This window comes from Filicampus tigris, chromosome 6, assembly GCF_054856515.1.
Source record: "Filicampus tigris isolate MCC_2025a chromosome 6, RoL_Ftig_1.0, whole genome shotgun sequence".
In the NCBI taxonomy this organism is placed as follows: Eukaryota; Metazoa; Chordata; class Actinopteri; order Syngnathiformes; family Syngnathidae; genus Filicampus; species Filicampus tigris.
The window spans coordinates 27,240,241-27,263,104 of NC_141222.1; the positions used below are offsets into that span (position 1 = coordinate 27,240,241).

Here is a 22,864-nt window from a genome sequence, read left to right on the forward strand (position 1 = left end):
CTTCGGAAGCGAACGCAACCGCGAGGCATTTGACGCAGCGGCGGCTGCCATGATGGAAGGCATTTCCCAGCCTCTGCGTCCACGGCGGAAAAAGTGGCGGGATGAGGAGGATGATCAGGAGGAGAATGTTAAACATGTCCTTTAGACCCCAGAGGAGGAAGAGGAGGGAGCTGTTTCTTCGTCACCACTTGAACCGCCACCTTCCATATTCATCATTCTACAAAATGACATTTTAGCCCGGCGGACGGCAGCGATAGCCAGCGCCCATGGGGATAAACTCAACTTGATTATTGATGCCGCAATATCATAATAAAAACACGCCCAAAGAGCGGCCACCACATACTGTTTTTTTTTTTTTACAATTAATACATACGACACAAGGAAATACACTCTCAGCTTTTGTAGCAATCAAACCAGAGACCTGGTCCTTCTGCTAATTCCAACCCTAACCTTAAAATAACTGACAAAACCTACCCTTATCCCTAATCCTGAACCTAACTCCAGGTGTATTCTGATAAAATGATCTCATACACGAACCCCAGCCCTCATCCAAAACTTAAAGAGGAAGTTTGCAGTTTGCAAACTGCTTGCAAGATCTGAAAATAGGCTCACTTCGCTAATCCTCCTTCCTCCGACCAAAACTCCGCCCCTCACGAATGAGATTCTCAAAGGTGGCCATTCCTAATGGCCGGGGATCATCGAAGTATGTCGTTGGAGAATATTCACAGCCAGCTTCACAAAAATATCAGCGCGAACAAAACTAAGCCAGAATTCACACTGCAAATGAGCCGACGTTAGCCACGGCTGCTGTTTTGCTAGCATGATTTATTCCTAATGGAGTGATACTGTGCAACTAAATGTTCTCGGTTTGAAGTGTTTTTTTTTTTTGTTTTTTTTTGAACGTCCCAAAAAAGAGGTGGTACACTTAACTGTTGAGCAAAATCGGTGCAAATTTTTGCATTGCTTTTGAATCCTCACACTTGCCTGAGGTCCCTTTGCTCTGCTTCTGTTTGGTACTTAAGGCCCAGTTCAGTCCAGAACGAATCTAACACGAACCCCAACCCTCATCCTAAACACAAACTTAACCCAAACGGCGGGATGAAACCGAAAACTGTTAGCGCACAACAAATTTCCTTTGACTCCATATCATGGCGAGCCAATTGATATTCACCACTACTGAATACAAAAGTCGGACACAGTATGAGCGTGAGGCTGCATTCGATGGCCTGGGCGGGCGTGTGGGACGTCAACTACTGGAGTTTAAACGCTGCCTCTCCAGGCTAAAAGTGGAGACTGTAGCTATTGAAGCCCAAAAGCTTTCAAATGCTGTGTAGGATGTGCGCTAGCCTTTGTAGCGCGCCGCGTAGCCCACAGCTAACGGCTATGGCTAACGCCATGTGTGTGTGTGTGTGTGCGTGTGGGTGCGCGTGTGTGTGTGTGTGTGGGAGGTCAACTCACAGCCTCGTCACAGTGCATCCAGTCAGAGAATTCACTCTCACTGGAGTGCAGATACGCAGCAGCGTCAAAGACAAACATGCTAAATACTTCACTGTCTCAAATATTTGCATATTCAGCCAATGTTCAATGAAGACCTTCAATTTAATATGATGTTAATAAAAATGTGCACAGCACAAAACACTCAAGTTGTCTAAATTGAGTGACTAATGAATACAATGCCTTTGATATTATAAAATCGCAAAGCTGGATCAAGACCAAATGGTCTTCGATGTTTACAAAATCATCTACAGATTTTCTTTTATTAACTGTCTTGATGTTTTTTTTCTTTTAAAATATTCTTTGTTTTCCTCGGTAAGGCAATTGAGAACAGTTTCTCATTCAATGTTTTAGGTTAAAAGACTGAATTTTCTGGTATTTGCAAAAACACAAGACTAACTTGTTGACTTTTTTTTTAAAACACAAGTTAATTTAGTTATGAAGTAAATCACTCACCAATGTCTTTGTTGTTTATAGAAACTTCTCAATCATGTTCACAAAATTTTTCATACGCTTTGCTGAAAATTCAAAATTGGCAGATTTGCAGAATCTGGTGCATGTCTAGACATGTCTTTGATATTTATGAAAACGGGTGCGTTGGTTTGCCCCAGACTCAAATTGTCTTAGATGTCTACAAAAACACATACATTTCCCAATGTATGTTAGGTTTGTGAAAATAGACGATTGCATGGACAGGAAAAAAAATGGGCTTCCGACTATGCTTAGTCTGACCATTTTTTAAAGTTTCCCCTCTATCGCCTACAAAATGGGCATCCATCATAGGCGGATAGGCGGACCGACCCGTCACATAGGCGGGATGCCCAGCTCTGCGAAAAACCCTCGGCAGGGTCACTGAAAGATGCACATTCTCTTTCACTTTACGTTCACTGACACCAAAATTTCTCCTTGTTGTTGTGTACAAAAGTATGTTAGGTTTGTGCAACTCGAAATTTCTTTATTTATCATTGACGTTTACAAAATATTACCTGTGTGCTAGCTATTAGGGCGTATGGATGGAGAGAGAGCGAGAGAGAGAGAGAGAGAGAGAGAGAGAGAGAGAGAGAGAGAGAGAGAGAGAGAGAAAGAGAGAGGGGAAACGTCCCGAAGCCTGGTAGTTGCATGCAGGCCATTGGGACACTTGAACATGAAGCAACACAAAGACGACGAAAACAACAAGAAGCGCCGCACCCGCTAGCTATTAGCATGCGCCTTCATGTGTGGCACAATGTGAGCAGAGAACATACAAAGTGTGTGCAGTGTAGTGTGTAGTGCAGTGTAATGTAGCGTCGCTGCGGGCCAGCCAGCCACAGCTCGCGCTGCACGGGCAGCTTTATGTGTGTGCATCTCTGTCACGTGACCACACTGGCAGCCAATCGCGGAGCAAGACGCGCCGGGAGCTGTCCGTTTTCAGCACCGCGAGGAGGCGGCAGGGAACGCGTTAACACGACTGAGTAGGGTCCCAAAAAGTGTGGTACAGTATAGATTGGGTTTGTGGTACTCCCGATTCCAACAGTGGAACAGTGCAAAGTGGGTACCTTGATATAGTGTGGATCTGTTACTTTGTGACTGTTCACAACAATAAAGGAAAAAAAAAAATCCTACTTATTACTGTTCTTGGTACACCAACAGTCAAGCTCACCCCTTTATGTGCCACAGCATCAACCAGAAGGGAACCAAAAAGTGGTATGGTATCGATCTGTTCTTTTGGTATCCTAAACAACAGCAACTGCAAAACAAACAAACAAACAAACAAACAAACAAGATAAATAAAGTTTAGGCCTACTACCAATGTGCTTGGGCAACTAATCAGACCAAAAAGTTTTTGTACCCGCACAACAGCAATGGAACTGCACAAAATGGCCTAGGACCACTGTGGTTGTGAACACCAAACAAAGGGTACCAATACGGGGCACAGAATGGATGCGTTATTTTAGCACCCTTAACAAAAAGGGTTGCCAAGAATGGCAAAGAAGGGCCACTTTTCATCAATCGTCCTCTGTCTCTCCGCTGCACTTCAAGCCAACAATTGAACTGCACAAAAAGTGTCGTCCAACCTTTTTCTTTTAATATAAAAAAAACAACAAAAAATATTTTTTATAACTAGCTTGTATTTCTATAATATTTCTAAAAATACTTATGAATACATTGAGAATGGCTAAGATACTGGGACGAAACGTCATTTTAGATGCGCTGACTTGTTAAAAAGGACATTTTTATTTATGAACCGCCAGCCTCCTCCTCTTCGCTTGTGTCGATTTTTTTTTTCATCCTCGGCTTCAAACATCCTCCTCCTCCTCCTCCTCCTCCTCCTCCTCTTCTTCTTCTCCTCTCAGCTCGGGCGAGAAGACGAGCGAGAAAGCCGCGCGGATTGACATGTCGCTGGAGCGAGATTAAAAATAATAATTAAAAAAAAGAAAAAAAATCATCAAGGTGGAGAGAAAAGACGCCGGATGATTTTGAGCGGGACGCGCCGTCGTGCGGTGACCGACTGAGGACCTTCTGGATGCGGCAAGGCTCGCGCGTCGTCCCGCTAACCCTTCACCATCTCCACCGTCTCCTCCTCCTCCTCCTCCGCCGCCTCCGCGCTCCGTCGGCCGGCTGCATGAGCGCCGATGCCCGGCCTGCTCTCCGCCTGGATGCGCCCCTCCAGGAGCCCGCATGGAAACCGGGGACCAGAATTTTAGGAGGAAGGCCAAGCAACTAAGCAGGCTGCGCTTTGATCTGCATCTTCAGCTTCTCCTTTTCTTGGATGGATTATTTTGACATGTGGTGAGGGGCGTCAATGGTGGGCTTCTTTTCAAAATGGCAGTTTCGCACCCATAGAGTTCTATAGCATATTTGATTTAAGGGGGTATTTTGGGGGTCATTTGTTGGGGGCGTCAAAAGTGACAACCGAGTGGTCGCAGCCTGATGTTAAGGTGGCACGTTTTCCAGAACCGTATGTCGGTCCATGTGCAAGCTTGTAAAGTTTTTACTGTGTGTGTGTGTGTTGTGTATATGTGCTAGATTAGCTTTGTTTTGCGTTCACAAACGAGGCCCCGATCCCGTTATTGGGGGTTCGGCTTTTACAGGGCTTCCAAAGTAGGCCCCCCTCTTGTGGGATCAACTTTTTTTTTTTAGGTCGCTCACTTGTTCCACTTTGGCGTCTCTTTGACTGCCCCCCCCCCCTTAAAATCACCCCCCACCCCAGCCCCTTTTAAAGGGTTCCTTTTATTTCTTACCTGGTCGGCGACCCCCCACCCAAAACCAACCATACGATTTCCCCCGAGCTCCCCTAATTCCCCCGCCCCCCCCGCGGCCCCCCGCTACCGCCGCCCGCCCGCCGCCGCCGCCCACCCCCCCTTTTCCGAGCTGGCGTGGCGACGCAAACTCACAAATATTTACTTCCTGTACGTGAAGAGGAAAGGGGGCCCCCCCTTCGTGGAATGCGGCAACATGGGCGTGTTTGACCGCGGGGTTCAGATGCTGCTGACCACGGTGGGGGCCTTCGCCGCCTTCAGCCTCATGACCATCGCCGTGGGAACGGACTACTGGCTGTACTCGCGTGGCGTCTGCAAGATCAAGAGCAACAACGAGAACGAGACCAGCAAGAAGAACGAGGAGGTGATGACGCACTCGGGCCTCTGGAGGACCTGCTGCCTGGAAGGTGAGACACAATCGCCCGCACCGTTCCGGCAATCAATGGCGCCGGTCACGGGGCTGATGTACCCTAGGTTGCTACAAAACATCAAAGACATTTGCGCGGCTTCGGTAAGACTGACTGACGGGTTTTTGTAGACTTCCACGTCCAAGTTTGGGCAACATCAAAGACACTTTGGGGTTTCTGATGTTGCACAACATGAATTTTTATCAGCGTAAAAAAAAAAAAAGTTAAGGGCGTTTGTGGGTCTAACGTACAATTTTGGGTCACATCAAAGACACTTTGATTTTGATGTGTCCAAAATCAGGTTTTGTAAAAATTAAGACAATTTAAGGGCTTCAGTGGGCTTAACATACATGTTTGGGTAACATTAAAGACACTTGAAGGGATTTAATGCCTTCAATATGCGGGTTTTCTTCAATATCAAACACACTAAACGTACAAGTTTGGGTAATATCAAAGGCATCTTGGGGTTTCTGATGTGCTCAACATTAGTTTTTGTCAGGAACAAAGAAATTGAAGGGCTTCAACAAGCCGAACCATATACGTTTGCATAGTATCAAAGACACGTTGGGTTTTTGGAAGAGCCCAACATTAGTTTGGTAAACAAAGACAATTTATGGGTCTCACTGTGCTTAGTGTACAAGTTCCCAAACTTAACATCAAAGACACTTTACGGTGTTTGATGTTCCCAACATGAGTTTTTGTAAACATCAAAGACAATTGAAGGCCTTCAGTGGTCCTAACCTTCAAGTTTGGGTTACATCAAAAATCCTTTTTTTTATATGGTACATACGAGTTCATTTAAGGGCTTCAGCAGGCCTAAAGTATACGTTTGTGGAGGATCAAAGACACTTTAGAGGTTTTGCTGTACCCAACATGAGTATTTAAGCATAAAAGGCAATTTACCATGTAAACATTGAAGACAACTGAGAAGCTTCATTCAGCCTGACATACAAGTTGTTGTAAGTAAATATCAAAGACATTTGAGAGGATTCCTGGGTGCCAACATTCCATTTTTTGGTGCGGATACCATTAAAGACAAATTAGGGTGCCCAACATACAGGTTTTCAATCATAAAGATTATATGCTATGTACCGATCAAAAACAATTGAGAGGATTTCAAACACAAGGTTTGCATAAACGTCAAACGCAATTTAGACTAGCCAGGAACCTAACATTTATGTAAACATCAAACACAATTCAGAAGATTTAATAGGGTCCGACTTATGTACTTTTGTCAAAGACCATTTAGTTTCTCCTGTGCACGTCTCTTGAAATGTCAAAGACAACTGAGACTTCAATGCACCAAACGTACACATTTTTTGCGTTGGATCTCATTACATCGTATACCTAATAACACTTTCCTTTGAGCGTAAATCTAACGTAAATATAAATCAAGACCACTTCAAAGCCATTTTTAAAATGTTTATCCTTACGTGATTTCATTTTGATTTCCGATCCCGCCCGTCAACAGTTAGCCGCTGTCACAATGTCTGGCCCTCGTCTGATTGGCCGCGATGTCACGTGAGGCAAACGACAGGAAACCTGCTGGCACAGCTCTTTCCCCCCAACAACCGCATCGTCGTCTCCTCCTCCCGCATGTTTCTGGAATGTTTTAAAAGCGACATTCTCGTCAGGAACTCTGCGCAGCGACGAGAGGGAAGAACCGGGGTGAGCTCTTTGAGGAAGAGAGAGACAAGAGACAACCCCCTGCGCCCCCGTCCTCCAGGCACACGGCGTTATCTTTTAACACGCAGGCAAAATTCATGCGCAATTTTAGAGTCCTCAAGAGTGCCTAACACACAAGTTTTTGTAAACATCAAAGACAATTTCAAGTCTTCAATGCACATTACACATATCCATTTTGGACACATTAAATGTAATGTCGTTCTTCAGTGCATATTTTTATAAACATCAAAGCAAATTTAGAATCTTCAAGATATACACCTACTGTGTATGCTTTTAAGAGGTAAAAGAACTGGGTTGCATTTTTGTGACAGGTTAGTTGTTCATTTCGCGGACAAAAAGCAGCTGGCGGCTCTGCGAGCGTGAGGGCAGCGCCGCTGTGGGAGTGATCACGGCTGACTTTAATCACGGCCAATGAAAGTGGCTCCTTTCATTTCCTTCAAATAAGGCTAGCCGCGCACCAGAGTCTCAAAACGGCAGCAACACATCTTAAATTCAGCCCTTTTGCATCTTTTGTAAACATGACTGAAAATTTGCTCGATTGTAGTCTTCAGTGCATGAAGAATATTTCAAATGAAACAAACTTTTTTCAAAGATCCACGATCCATTACATTTTCTATAAACATTAAAGACAATGCTGATGTCTTAATACTTACGTTTTCGTAATCATCAAAGACAATGTAGTCTTCCGTACACACACGTTTTTGTAAACATCAAAGACAATTTAGTACATTGTATTTTTTTAACGCATAATATTGGGCCTTCTATACACCTAACGTGCGTTTTTGTAGGACAAGTCTTCAATGCACCTATTTTTAGTAGACATCAAGGACAATTCAGTCTTCAATACTGTACACCTACATTTTGGAAAAACATCAAAGACTACGTAGTGTATTCAACAGACAACACACAGGTTTTTGTAAACATCAATGACCATTTAGTCCCCAGGGCACCGTGTTTTTTGTAAATATTAAAGACACTTAATCAATTTGTGCCCCTATATGTAAACATCAAAGAAAATGAGATTGAGTCATTAACACCTATCCCAAAAGGCTTGTAATTGCCTACAGATGCCACAAGATATCAGCACTTTTTTTCTATTAGACAAGGCTAAGGCCTGAGAAAAAAACACCAAAAAAACCACCACGAACACTTGTGTTTTTCCATCAAATAACAGGATCGCCAGAAAAAAATTGTCCAATAGACAAATTTACGAATGTAGACCAGCGTGGGTTCAACGTCACCTACGTTCTGGTAAACATCAAAGACAATGCACATTCAATTGCAGAAGTTGAAATTCACAGGTTAATAGTCACACACAGGTTTTAATCAAGTAGAGTTAGTAACGTCACCGCGGCCTGTCCCGCCTGCCAAGTCTGACGGAGCTTCCCGTGACGCGTTTGTTCGTGATGGATCTGTCCCCGGGCCGCAGTCTGGTTCCGAGGCGCCGGGCCGGGCTCTCACGGCCCTCAGGGCCGCCGGGCCGTGACAGGTGGAGCTCAGCGGGCTCTAAGTGCCGCTATTAATCTCCATCATGCCGCCGCCGTGTGTGTGACAGCAGATATGTTTCTGAGAATGAGATGTGAGCGTGTGTGTGTGTGTGTGTTCATCATTTTTCTTACAGAGGACATCTGAAGCCAGTGAACCACACAAGGTTAAACTCTTTTTAAGCTGTGCAGACACACCACAACGTCTTTTATGCATTTTTTTCCCACCCTTTTTTTTTAACAGCGTTTTAATGCGGCGGCAAATAGACCGGCTTGAATATACCATTTGCATTCAGAGATAGCTTAGGGCGATTTATGGGAACGTGGAAAAAAAAAAAAAAATGTATCCACTAGAATGAGACTGTATCCAATGACTTCCATTTTTTGATCCTGCGATGATTTACAAAAAGCTAAAAAAATGTGTTGGTAAGTAGGCTACCTCCTGGTTTACGAACACTGACGGAAATGTAGCATTTTTAATTCGGACGTAGGGAGTAAACAGTCAAAACAGCTAAAAACATTTCAACCTTTGTAGGTAAGTAGGCTGCTTCCTGATTTTTGAACAACAGACAGGCCAGACTGTACCACTTTCAATTTCAAAATACCAAAAAGCATACTGACGTTTGGTTCGCAAGACACTAAAACGTTTTTATTCCTGTGAGATTAAAAAAAAAAAAACAGGTCACAACTACAAAAATACAAACATGTGAAATTAGGGATGTAACAATTCCCTCAAGCCCTGATTTGATTCGAATTTTGATTTTCAGTTCCCGATTTTTGATTCGATTCGATTTTTTTAAAATTGCTACCGTGCTGTGCACTAGTGTGGTTCTGCAGTCATCCACAAAGACAAAGATGTTTGGCACAAAAGCATCATTTGATCTACACATTCAAAATATGCTACGCATCTGGAATGAAAAAAACGTTTCAAGACATCATTTTCGAGATGAATTTAATCCATTCGAATCGATTAATCGGGGCGAATCGATTTTAAATCGACTTTCGATTGATCGTTACATACAAGTTTGTCATCTACTCAAACCTATAAACACCGCACCTCAAATAAACACCTCAAAATGGTTGCATTCTACTGCGCCTAAAAGAAAGCCAGTAAGCACATGAAGCATCCTGTGTGCCGTCACAGTGATGTCACCTGATGCTTGTTGTTGCTTTACGTGGCTGTTGTGTGTGTGTGTGTGTGTGTGTGTGTATTCTGCTGGCACCTCCACGCGCCCTCTTTAACGCTTGGCGGGAAGGTGCTGACAGGCCGCCTGTACCGTCATCCCGCAGCCAAAGGGAGTGACCTGTATGTGCGTGTGTGTGTGTGTATTTCTACCCAGAAACACTCACTGTTTTCGATGAGCAAACGGGAACATGCTATACCTCTGTCAAATATAAGGACTGGGACGAAACAGCGATACAGTCATGTCAATTTTGATATGGTATTAATCCACCAGCATCAATTATCCATTTGTCTTCTCTTTGTCACTCATGTAGATAGAGTGATGTATCGTACACAGTTGTGATGAGCGAGTACCAATAACAGGTACGTACTCATGTAGGCTGCCAGACACCAATGCTTGAGGGACAAAAAATCGAGTATGTCCTCCTCGACAGTAGTTGGCGCTAAACTGCGGCGGCTGGACACATCGGTCATCGCGCCCATCAGAAAGAAAGAAAGGTCTTTGTTCACATTTATCCATCATTGTGTTCTTTGAAATTCGAAGCATCAAAAGTACTAGCTGTAGCAGTACTCAGCATCGGTGAGTGTTCAAAAGTGAATACTCGTGCTGGTGTCATTCTGAAAAAAAAACGTGGTATTGAATATGCAAACACGGTTACCTTCCAATATGTCACTTTTCCAAATTGAAGCTGTATCGTAATACTATCGCCGCAAAAATATCATGATATCGTCATATTGTGAGTTGCTCTACAGTTCCCACGCATTCCAGTAAAGACGTAGTACATGAGCAGTAGAGTGCACTCACGCTGATGGGGGAACAACGGTACACATACACACACAAGTTTGTGTGTGTGTTATATGAGACATTAGCTCATTGATTGCCAATGATGCATTCGGTAGCGAGGACAACACACACACACGCACACACACGCACACACACAAGATTTGTCATGGACCAAATGAACAAATGCCACACCTCCAATGAACACCTCCTCTTTTTTTTCCCTTAGAAAACAACAGGTGATGATGATTTAAAAGAAAAAAAAAAAAACAGATGCGTTACAATTTAACGCCAGGTTCGTTGTCCAAATGAACAAATAAAACACTACACCTGAAATAAACACTACTAGTTTTTGCCCTGAAGAAAAAAATGACTGGTGGTTATAAAAAAAAAAAAATACACAGATGCGTAACAATTAAATGCCAGGTTCACCGTCCATGTCAATAAATAAACACATATCAAATAAATACCATATCTTTCTTTTAAGTAACAGGTAGTAATGATTAAAAAAATATATAGACGTATGACCGTTGATCAAAATGATCAATACTCACAAAAAATGTATAGACATGTGACAGTGATTGTTGTCATCCATGTGAACAAATAAACGGCACACCTCAAGTAAACACCTCCTGTTTTTTCCCCTACATAGAAGTGTGATAATTAAGGTTTGTCATCCACGTGAACAGATAAATAACACACCTCAAATATACACCTCCTGTATTTTCCACAAAGACAAAAATAAGTAGTGTTTCCACTAAGAAAAAAATGACAGGTAGTGGTGATGTCTAAAAAAATAATAATAATAATTTAAAAAAAAAGAAAAAACAGATCTACCACACCTTAAATAAACACCTCCTTTTTTTGTTCATCAAAAATATAGATTTGTAACAGTCAAACATTCATGTGACCAAATAATCACTTCAACCCAATTAAACACATCTTTCTCTTTGGGAGGAAAAACAACAGATTGTAAATGAAAAAAAATGGTGACGAAACTATGAAACGGTAACCAAGTAATAAATGTTGCATTTTTTTTTTTAGGAATTCTGAGCAAATACAGTGCTTCCCGCGGGGTCGTGGTTGCCGCGGTTACTACACCAACTGGAGGAAAATGAGTTTCCAATTGAGACAAACTTAACAATAGTTAATAATAATAATAATAATAATAATAATAATAATAATAATAATAATAATAATAATAATAATAATGTATCACCTTCATTATTGAAGAATGATACCAGGAGGATCCAGCGGGGGCATCACCACAATCACCATGACAACAGGGCTTAGTCATCCACAAACAAGAGCACTAACGGTGATTAACATCTTGTGAAGGTGTCATCAAGCTCTCTCTCTCTCTCTCTCTCTCTCTCTTTCGCTCGCTCTTTCCCTCTCTCTCTGGGCGGAATGATTAATTGGCCACAATCGAGTCCTACAAAATGTGGGCAGGATCGAAAAAGGGAGGAAAAGTGAGAAGGAGAAGGAGGGTAGAAGGTGAGGAGGAGAGAAAAAATGCTTGAATAAGTAAATAAAACCATAAAATTGTAACTAAATCATCTAATAAGGATCACAACCTGAAGCAACGTTGAAACTTTAAAATTACGTAAAATGAAAAGACAATAACCCCCCCCAAATTATGCAAAAAATGATCAATTAGTATCAAAACGATATATCCTTATCAAAATGAAAAATGACAATCAAAACAAAAAAATAAAATCAATATGAAAAAAATTGCAATCAAAGCAAAATAATTACAATGACACAAGTGAAAAGTGGCCATGAAGACGCGAAATGATGTTGGAAATATGGGATGGTGAAAATAAAGATAACTAAGAACCACGAGAAAAAAAAAGCCTATGCCAAAAATAAAAAACGGGGATAAAAAAATAGTCGCGAGCAGCAGCATTTTGGACCAACTGGAAATGCTTAAGGGAGCACTGGCTGACTCCAAAATAAAGTGCGTAGCAGTGAAAAGAAAGACCATGCTTTCTTAAGTTGGAACCCAGGGGCAGCAAATACAAAGAAACCAGCAGGGGCCCCAAAATTGAACCATGTGGAACACCACACGACAGTAGAGCATAGTGGGACCAAGAGCATCCAAGGCTAACACAAAACGTTCTGCCTGTCCAATGAGTGAATTTGCCCAAATTGGCTTCAAACCAACATACCCGACCGACTTCCTGTTCATTTTCGGGCATGGGTTCTTATACTTTTTCGTGTGTCCTGTTATGACAGATGTGTATGCTCAATTTCGTATTGATTGGTAAAACTGGTCTCGGGGCTATTTTTTTTTCTAACTTTCCACGAACTCAAAATGGCGGTTTAAAACCAAAATGGCCATCATCTTGTTCAAATTTGGGCTTAGGTCCTTGAGACTTTTCCACGTGTTTTGTTATGATAGACATGTCTGCCCAATTTCATGTTGAATGGTGAAACTGGTGAGGGGGGGCTCATTTTTCTTAATTTGCAAGGCAGTGCATTTTTATGCACAAGTCCTCTCATTTGCTAATTGTGACAATAAGCTAAGCAGAAGTTTTGCAATGTTAACTTTTATAAATCACATTTTCTAGCTTGTCAAATTTCAGTATTTCCCGCTTAGCATCGTGGTTGAAAGAGTCCTCTGACAAAAATACGAGCAACACCGAGTCTTTACGCAGGGACGCGCCGTAAAATACATAAATCCACTTCCCTTTCAAGGAGATTAAAAAAAAAAAAAAAAAAAAAAATACTCTGAACAATCAGCGAGCGAAGGAAGGATGGGGTGAGGAAGAGGTTGATGCCGGATACGAAAGGATGAGGAGGCATAAGGTGTGATGGGAGTGGGAGGAGAAGGAAGGTGGAAGAAGGAGATGGGAGGGAAAAAATAACAGCTTGTGGAGGCTTCGTTTTTCTGGCGAGTCAACAAACTACATTGTTGTGCTTCGTCCACACAAAAATGATGAAAATTCAAAAGGTATCCATTGCAAAATGCCCATCTCAAATCCATTTCAAATTTGTAAGGAATCAGACATTGCAACATGGTCGCTTCAAAACAAAATGGGAGGCTTCTTATTACATGTTGTTTGGATTTTTTGTGGTTCTTCTCATAACAGACATACCCACCAAATTTCATATTTCTGAGTGAATCTGGTACAGGGGTCTGAATTTTCAAAAATGTCAGAGGTTGGTTTGAGGGGTTGTGACCAGAACTGTAAATTGACCTCAAAATTGTTGCTTCAAACCAAAATGGAATACTTCCTGTACACTTCTGGACATGACTTCTTGATTTTTTGGGTGGGTCTATTCATAATACACATTGAGGACCTACCAAATTTCATGCTGTTTAGTGAAACTGCCTTCGGGGGATGAATTTTCATAAAGTTGCATAGGGTGCTACCAGGGCAATTTCGGGGGTTGCCACTAATTGATGCTTCCAATCAAAATGGCAGACTTCCGGTGTCTTTTAAGACAAGGGTTCTTGAGACTTTTTTGTGGTTCTACTCAGTGTAGACATGGCTACCGAATTTCATCTTGGTGAGATAACTTGGCCTTGGGGGCTGCTTTTTCAAACTTGTGCAAGGGGCCAATTTCTGAGGGTTGCGGCAAACTGAAAATGGCCTCTTGAAATCAAAATGGCTGACATCCTATCTCTTCAGGCATGACTTCTTGAGACTATTTTTTGCAGGTCTGCGCATGGTATACACAACCCTAACCCCCAAATATCATTTAAAGTGGACCTAGTTTCGAGGGGTTACTTTTTTGAAAAAAAAAGACCTCGCTATGTTTCCATAAAGTCACCCTAAATTAGCCTGGTGAAACAAAAGTGACTGTCTTTTCGGGCATAAGTTCTTGAGGCTATTTTGTGGGTTTTCTCACGATAGACAAGCCTACCAAATTTCATGTTGCTTTGTGAAACTGGCTCTGAGGGCTGAGTTTTGCCCAAAACTGCCATGACCGCTAGCAGATCAGGATGACCACACCTGCAAAATTTGGTTATGCGAGGACCGTAAGTAAAATCCATCAAAATGGCTATACGGTCACGATGCTGGCGTCACATCCGAGCATCATCAGATGAACCAAAGAGGGTCCGGTAAAGTCACGAATGTAGTCCCCCACAGTAGCAGAAAGACCCGTTTTATGTGTGTGGCCCTCTACCAATGTTTATAGGCCACTACGCTATCAGCGCTGGTTGCTATGGACCTATATGAGCCTTTGAACAGCCGTTGCTATGCAGCGAGCGAGCGAGGCAGAGCAATGAGCCAGAGGCCCATGCAGTGGATGACTCATAGCCCCCCACCCCTTTTCGCTCTCTCTCCCCCCTCGCCGCCCGCCAACCCAGACCTCCCTTCACTCACACTTGTACCCCCCTACTGCGTTCCTTACACACACACACAAAAACAACGACGAACCTCCTGGCGTTCTCGTGGCGGCCGAACCTGTCAAACATGGCTGACGGCGCACACGCAAACACACACAAAGACACACACACCTGGATGCGGCGGCATTGCAGAGGCACACGCGCACACACTCATTGTAACCTGTTGTGATGTGTGCACTGTAGCTTGACACGCCCTCCGCTACTACAGAGGAGAGCTCAGCACGGTCATGTGACCTGCATTGCAGCTGAAACCTCGAGACCTCCCTGGGACATTTTGTGTCTTAGGAAATATATACATTTTTTTCAACTTTTCCCAGACAATGTAGCTGTCAAATATTAAATATATTTATTTTGAATATCCTGAAATGTCCAAGCGCCGTAAGAATAACAGTGTCCCACAATGCCAATTTGCTGTCAAAGTAGCATGGCAGACATCCTGCGGATTTTCTGGCATGGCTTCTTGAAACGATTTTGTGGGTCTACTCATGACAGCCAACTGTCAGGTTGATAACTGCGACTGAATTTCTGAATTTTTAAAAATGTCCAAATGGGTGCTAGCATATCCATTTTTGACTACAAATTGACCATAAAATGTCCACTTCAAAGCAAAATGGCAATGGCAGACTTATTGCGTCTTTTTTTTTTTGCAGGCATGACTTCTTGAGACTTTTTCATGTCTCTATTTAGGATAGGCAAGCTTACTGAATTTCATATTGCGAAGTACCTTTTTAAAAATTCACAGATGCGTGACCAAGGCATTTTTTTAAACTGCAAATTGACCTTAAAATGGCTGCTTCCAAGAAAATGGCAGACTTCCTGTGTCTTTGCAGGCATAACTTCTTGAGGGTTTTTTTTGTCATTGACGGAGAACTCGAGAAAGTCACAAGGACACAAATATGAACAGTTGAGTCAGCGTTACACAGTCTTCGCCCTGTACCGGAGCTCGGCGGACAATAAAAGTGGCCTCCCGCTTAATTCCCAGCCATCAATTCAAGCTCAAGTGAGTCGATAGACAAATTAAGGGCATTAAGATCAAATTAAGATGAGTGTGGAATCGCTGTGTCATAAAAGAGCACGGGGATAAAAAAAAAAAAAAAAAAACGTGTAAACACACTACCGTGTCGCCAAACATTTTTAAGATCCTAAAGAAAGCATTCATATGCACTTCTGACGGCCCCGTGCCTAGCATGTTTGGAATAAAAATGTAACAGGGAAGTATTCACAGGTCGTTCTTTTTTTTCAACATTTTGTTATTCAAGCTTTATTCCAAACTGTATTTAATTCATTCATTTCAGCCCATCATAAAGAAAGTGAAGAGTTGATAAGTTAACAACCTCTTCCATATTTTACTTTGAGAAAAATTACTTTGAGGTGACTGCACTCTGACCATTCAACTGCAAAGTCTGATTTCTACGGCGTTCCCCAGGGCTCTGTCGTAGGGCCCCCTTCTTTCCATGGTTCATGTACTTCTATGTGGCCAGATCTTAAATGAACATTAACATACTGGCATATAGAATTTCAATTTTCATGGCAATGCAGTTGATATTAAGCTCTATTTCTATACCAAAAACCCACCCTGGGTTAGGGTGACATGGTTAGGGTTAGTGGTTGCAGTTAGCGTCAAGGGTTAGGATTTAGGGTTAGGGTTTGGGTTTGGGTTTAGGTTCAATGTTAGGGATTAGTGTGAGGTTTAGTGTTTGAAGGGTTTAGGTTAGTGTTAGTGGTAATGTTCCAGGGTTAGGATTCAGGATTCGGACTTTGGGGTTAGGTTTAAATTGACGGTTAGGTTTTGGAATTAAGATTCAGGGTTGGGGATTGGGGTCATTGTTAGGCTTAGTATTTGGGGGTTTGGGTTCGTGTTGCGACTTATGTTTGAGGTGAGGACTTAGGTCTAGTCGTTTGGGTTAGTATTAGGCGTTAGGATTTAGGTTTAGGGATTGTGGTTAGTTTTAGGGTTAGGATTTTGGGTTACGTTAGTGTTAGGGTTTGGGTTGTGAGTTGGGCTCGGGGTTGTTGTTGGGGTTAGGACAATGATCCCTGGCCACATTTGATGTAATTCTTAACCTTAAAGTAAATTCATCTCAATTATTTTCGTTTACATTTGCTGTCCTTTTGTTGCTTTTTATCATCTAGTTTATTTGGTTCACTAATCCGGGGTCAGCTCCAGTCGCTTATATCCATTAAATTCATTTTAAACATCTTGTGGCCACTTCACCTTCCCCGTTTTAATAGCCAATGTCAAAGCCTTTTAGCGGCCGGAGGCTTTAAAAAGGCATAAATACAGCAGAGAAATATTAAACCAATGTACACATTAAGTGTGATGCGATTAATGCATTGATTACCGTGATAAAAACGAACATCTGCCGACCGCCAAACCCCATCAAGCCAAACAACGTTTGAAAAATTTGGACTAAACGAAGCGACGGTGAAGCAGCGTGACCGCGTCGGACAAAAGAAATGATGCGCTAGCTCTGCCCAACCGATAAAATTCTTGAACACTCGGCCCATAAAGTGTCATTCTCCATTAATCTGCGCTTCTATCTTTCGTGGAAATGTACCTGTGCCATGGTGTTATAGTCTAGTATGGTAGTCGACATATTGTTTTGCTGTTTTTCAAAGAGGAAGCCTGATCTCATGGCTGTTGGGTGGGATTTTGTACAAAAAGTGAGGCTACGATTGGAAAAAAACCTCACATTTTGGTTAGTCTTTAAAAAATATTAGTAAATACAAAAGAAAGCAAAATGTCATATTTTTTCATCCAGGTTATTTATTTGTGATTTGGCCAAGTACACCTTCTAAACATCTTAGGGAAGAATCACTTTCGGCAAGTTCGCCGTGTCGGCCACAAAGCGTTTTAGTGGAGTGGAGACACGAGTACCAGAGCTACTTTTGAAAGACTGGGGGGAAAAAAAGCATTGCTGTGTTTTCCCACCGTGGTGAGCCACAAAAGGCCACTTTGTATAAAGTATTCAGAGGCGACACGAAGCGTTCATGTGGGCGACATGTCCGACGCGGGATGGGAACGTAGCGACAACTTAGCAGCCTCCTGAGGTGTGAAATGCATACACAGATGATGCCGTGCTTTTTATGGAAACTTGTCATTGCGCTCCCGGCTTGTGTATTATTCAGGAGGGCCGATATCTTCAGTTATCAGCATTTTGGCAGCGTATCGCCTCATCTCATCCTTTTGCAAAGACTATCTTCATATGACTTCATTTTACCGACATACCTTTACGCAGAGCTGGGCATTCCGCCTATGTGACGGACCGGTACGTCTATCCATCGATGACGGATGCCCATTTTGTAGGCGATAAACGATTCACGGGAAACTTAAAAAAAATTGAACGAAGCATAAATTAAGCATAGCCGGAAGCCCATTTTTTCCGTCTTTTTCGGGGTGAGGCTTCAATGTCTGCCGCGAGGTTCCTGTTTCCCATTGGACACGGCTTCTGGGTCCTAAAAGGAGACGCATTTCGTGCGGTCGCGGTGAGGCTTCCATGCCGCGGTGAGTCTTGCTGTACATTGCTTAAGCAACAATACATAACGACAGAGAAAGACATGTTCGTAAAATGATGATACGGTCAAATCTGGTGCTGATATAACGATGACAACCGATAACGATATTGGTGTTCATGCAACTATCGACGGGTATGTTGATATCTTCACGTATCAACTTTAACGTACTCTATTATATATTAGAAAAATAGGTTGGAAGACTGAAAATACATGTGTTGCTAAAATGATAACGAACGATAACGATGAAACAGGTGATTATGCAATCATCAAAGAAATGTATGTATACGAATATTGGAAGAAAATCCCGAATAAAACACACTACAAAAACACTCCAAAGTGTATGTAATCCGCTGCTGCTGACTTCTTTGTGTGTGCCCTGCATTGCTTTGCAGTGCTTTGCCTTGCAGTGCATTAGAGCACATAACCATCCTCCACCTCCAGTGTCAGTGCAGAGCCGTATGACGATCATCACCATATCAGTGTGCTGTTAAATAATGCACATGCTATTAAACATGGAGCACATGCTATTATTGTGAGGCCCGCCGAGCCATCTCCATCATTCACTTATCCTTTTAGCCTTTTTCCTCCCAATGATTTACACCAATGGAATGAGACCTTGGTGACCCGAGCCAATCAGAGGGCAGCGTGATGGCTGACCCCCGCGCTGTTAAAGACACGTTAATGTAGCACAGCAGCAGGCGTCCTCGTTGAACAATTATCACGGCTGAAGGCGCACTGTGATACGTTTATGTGTGTCTGCATTGGCATTTTAGCGATACGGCGTCACGTATTGTTGTCGCAGCACACTATCTTCATGCATTGCCATTCAAACAACATACTATATAGTCACGTTGTTGTTTTAGCATTATATCTTACAATTTTTGTAAAATATCCTCACGTATCATCTTTTTTGGAACATAGCGTTACGTATTATTATTTTTTACCACATAACTTTGACTATTTCACATTTTAGCAACATATCTCCCAGTATTGTCAATTCCTGTATTATCATTTTAGCAAATATTATAGCGCATTGTCATTTTAACATGTCTTCATGTGTACTTATCAATGTTTTAGCAACGTATCTCTACGTACTTTGGCAAAGTATCTCAACGTATCATCATTTTGACTTCTGTTATCTTCATTTTAGCAACATATATACCCGTATTGTTAATTTAACCACTTATGCGCAGGTATCGCCATTAATGTGCACGCGGCACAATTTTAGCATCACATATTTCCATTTTTGTCATTTTGCCAACATATTTTTACGTAATCTTGGGATTATGAGAGAGACATGCTAACCGCAGGTGAGACCGATGCTGCTGCAGTCTTCTTGTGTTTGAAGATACTGTTGAAAAGCAACAGGCTTCTTACGCTAATCCGTGAACATTCAACGATGATCTGACACTGCCGCTACATCAGTCCTCTGATGCTGGATTTCATTCAAAATCACCAGGGTTCTTGCTTACTTAATAGTTGTAGACTGGAAAGTACTTGTTTTAATTCACGCTGACATCACATCAAGAGCTCAGCAGGAGATTTCCGTCTTTGAAAAAAAAAAGGATGACATGATGTCATGTTTAAAATAGATGACTCAGCTTTGTGGGTCCATCATCCACCGCAGTGAAATATGTCTATCCATCTTCATCTTATTTATGGACTTTCTTTGTAGTATTCATGAAAAAACATGGCAGGAAGTGTAGTCCAGACACCATTTCACGGGATACAATACAAGGTACTCGCTGACTGCCAATCAAGGCTAGTTAAGGGCCCGTTTCCGAAGGCCACAGGCTCTTCATGTATCGTTGTTGTTTCGCAGAATATTTGTGCGAATCGTCCTTTTAGTAACACATGTTGATGTATTATTTTTGCATCATCTTTTTACATACTGTATTGTCATTTTAGCAATACAACTTCTCGTATGGTCATTTCAGATGGGGATGTTCGATACCACTTTTTTCCAGACCGAAGAGCATTCACTCTTTGAGTACTCTCCGCTACCGAGTTCCCATACCTCTAGCGCTTTTGATGCATAAAATTTCATTTAACACAATGACCCAAAAAAAAAAAATTGAAGAAAGACCTTCTTTCGCAGAGGTGTCAAACTTACGCCAGGAGTATACTACTGTTGAAGAGGACCTACTCAATGTCAGATGTATTTATTTTTTTGCCATAAGTATCGGTGAGTGGCATCGGCAGCCTCCACAAGTACCCGATGGCTTGCCCGATACCAATACCTGATATCGGTACTCACCCATCCCTAATTTCAGCAGCATATTTTCCCATATTGTAAGAATGGCAACACATAAACCCGTATCACCATTTTAGTAACACATCTTTCGGAATTGTCATGTTAGCACTATAGCTCATCATAATTTTGACAACTTTTTCTTGCCGTATCATCATTTTAGCAATGTATCCTCCCACGTATTCAACATATCTTTGCAATTTTTTTCATTTTATCGACATATCTTTTCATCTCGTCATGTTAGCAACCTATCCTAATGCGTCGAAACAACGTTAATGTACAAGTCATCCGCCAATCAAGGCTAGTTAAAGGCTCTGTTTAGGAAGGCTTATAAAACTGGTGGCTACTTTACTTCACCCTCCTGCTCTGCTCTGCTCTGCTTATATGTGCTGCTTGTCCTAATTCTTATTTAATAATGAATTGAGTCTTTCAAAGAGCCTGCGGGATTAGCTCTAAACTGAAAACACGTCTGTAGGATCGTGATGCGGGTTGAAGAGCAGTGTGGCGAAAATATATATGCATGCGTTGAACCAATGATACCACGCGTGATACGACGGCTGTTTCCTTGATTCGTTATTTGAAGTGCTCAATTATACATTTCTTTTTGTGTCTGTCAGGTTCCTTCAAAGGCATGTGCAAACAGATAGATCACTTCCCGGAGGACGCCGACTATGAGGCTGATGCTTCAGAGTACTTCCTACGTGAGTCCAACCAGATCTGTATCAGGGGGTTTTCAATGTATTGTCAATTTAGCCCCAAATCTTCACGTATCATTGCTTTCCGTATTGTCATTTTGCCAACATATACTATGTATTGTCATTAAAGCTACATAGCGCTATATTAACTACCGTATTTTTCATATCATAAGACACACCAGCCTATGTGGCGCAATATCACTGATTGGGTCTCTTTTAATACATTTTCATATATAAGGCACACCGGATTATAAGGCATATCTTTGTGAAACATTATACCATATCGCCGCTGTCATGTGAAAAACACTTATCTACATTTTTTCATTTGTCTTTTTTTTTACATGGTGTTTCCGCGTTACAGGTATTGCATTAATGTGAAAATTTAAAAAAGTTCCCAAAATTGGAGATAAGTGTTTTTCACAGGACCGCGACAATATGCTTATTTGATAGATTTAGCGCTATCATGCTAGGTTCAGATCAGACACGAAACACGGGGGTTTCTTTGAGCGGGGAAGAGGGGGATGGGGGCGGGGGTCTCTTCCGACAAAAAAAAACAAACAGTTTGAACATTCCAAGTCAATCTGGTGACCGGTGGTTGTGTTATTACTTTGGCTCTAAAATGCTATCTTGGTTGGCAGTTCAACAGATGTAAACAACTAAATACACTCACCAGACTTCCTCGCTCTCCATTATCCGAGCCGGCTACTTTTTGGCTCGGACCCGGCAGCTATTGGAAGCTGGCTGTGTCGTTTACCGCTCGGACCCACAGGCCACAATGATATTGTCCCACATTCTAACATTGGAAATGCGCCGCCAGAAATGCTCAGCTCACGTTTGGTCTGACCACAGCGATACGATTGTATTTTTGCTCATTTGTAGTCATTTGTAGACACATGCAAATTAGTTGGTTTGTGCTAGTAGGACTATGTTTTCCATGGCACTTAGACACGGAGGATGGAAGTAGTTTTAGTTCCTGTGTGACAAAAACATGTAAACTTGCTAGTGATTAGATGCAGATGAGAATGAGTATGCATACGTGAATGTGGAAGTAAACGAGGAAGGAACTTGATTTAAAGATGACAAACTGAAAAGCTGTCTTTGCCATTCATTGCAAACAAATGTGGATTTATTACATACTACATAAACATTTTGATTTTTGAGCATGGTCTACCACATAAAAACGGTTCAAGGTCAGTTAGCACAACCAGAATTAGTCGCACTGTCAATTTTTGAGAAAAAGAGAAAGAGAAAAAGTTTTTAAGTGTGCCTTATTGTCCGAAAAATACGGTATGTATTTTTTACGTATCATCATTTCACAAACGCACCGGATTGATCCGGTATAGTCATTTTAGCTATGCTATGCAATGCTACCTTCCTACTTTGTTGGACTTGTTAAAAATCAACCGTCCTTGTCAGAAAACTTTTTCTTGAACTTTTTAGCTAAGTCTAAAGTGAGTTCAACATTGACCACTCGGTGTGGACAAGTCAAACAGTGCAGGACCACAAAAGGGCAGGAAGGAGAAGGACTGCGTGACAGGAGGATAACGTTTGAGGAGGTGAAGGGCAAGGAGAAGGGTACCGAGGCTGTCGCCGTCTCCCAGCGGCCCGCCAATTAGGACACTTTGGTCTATAAATACTGCCAGGCGGCTGCGTTATGTGGGTCAAACCTCCTCTCGTCCTCCCTGGCGTCCTCCCTGGTGTCCTCCCTGCCCATCTGTTTGTACATCCCCGTCGAGGCCCGACAGCTGGTCCACGGCGGGCGAGCGGC

At 42.2% G+C, this 22,864-nt stretch overlaps 1 protein-coding gene across 1 annotated transcript in view; it reads left to right on the forward strand.

Moving 5' to 3' along the window:
* Positions 1–4,781: 4,781 nt before the first annotated feature.
* Positions 4,782–22,864, forward strand: part of cacng2b (calcium channel, voltage-dependent, gamma subunit 2b) — a 33,963-nt gene continuing 15,880 nt past the window's right edge. Inside the window, exons 1-2 of the mRNA XM_086033706.1 lie at positions 4,782–5,140; positions 21,019–21,102. Coding sequence (XP_085889832.1) covers positions 4,930–5,140; positions 21,019–21,102 — 295 coding nt within the window. The 5' untranslated portion in view covers positions 4,782–4,929. The remainder of the gene's footprint in view (positions 5,141–21,018; positions 21,103–22,864) is intronic.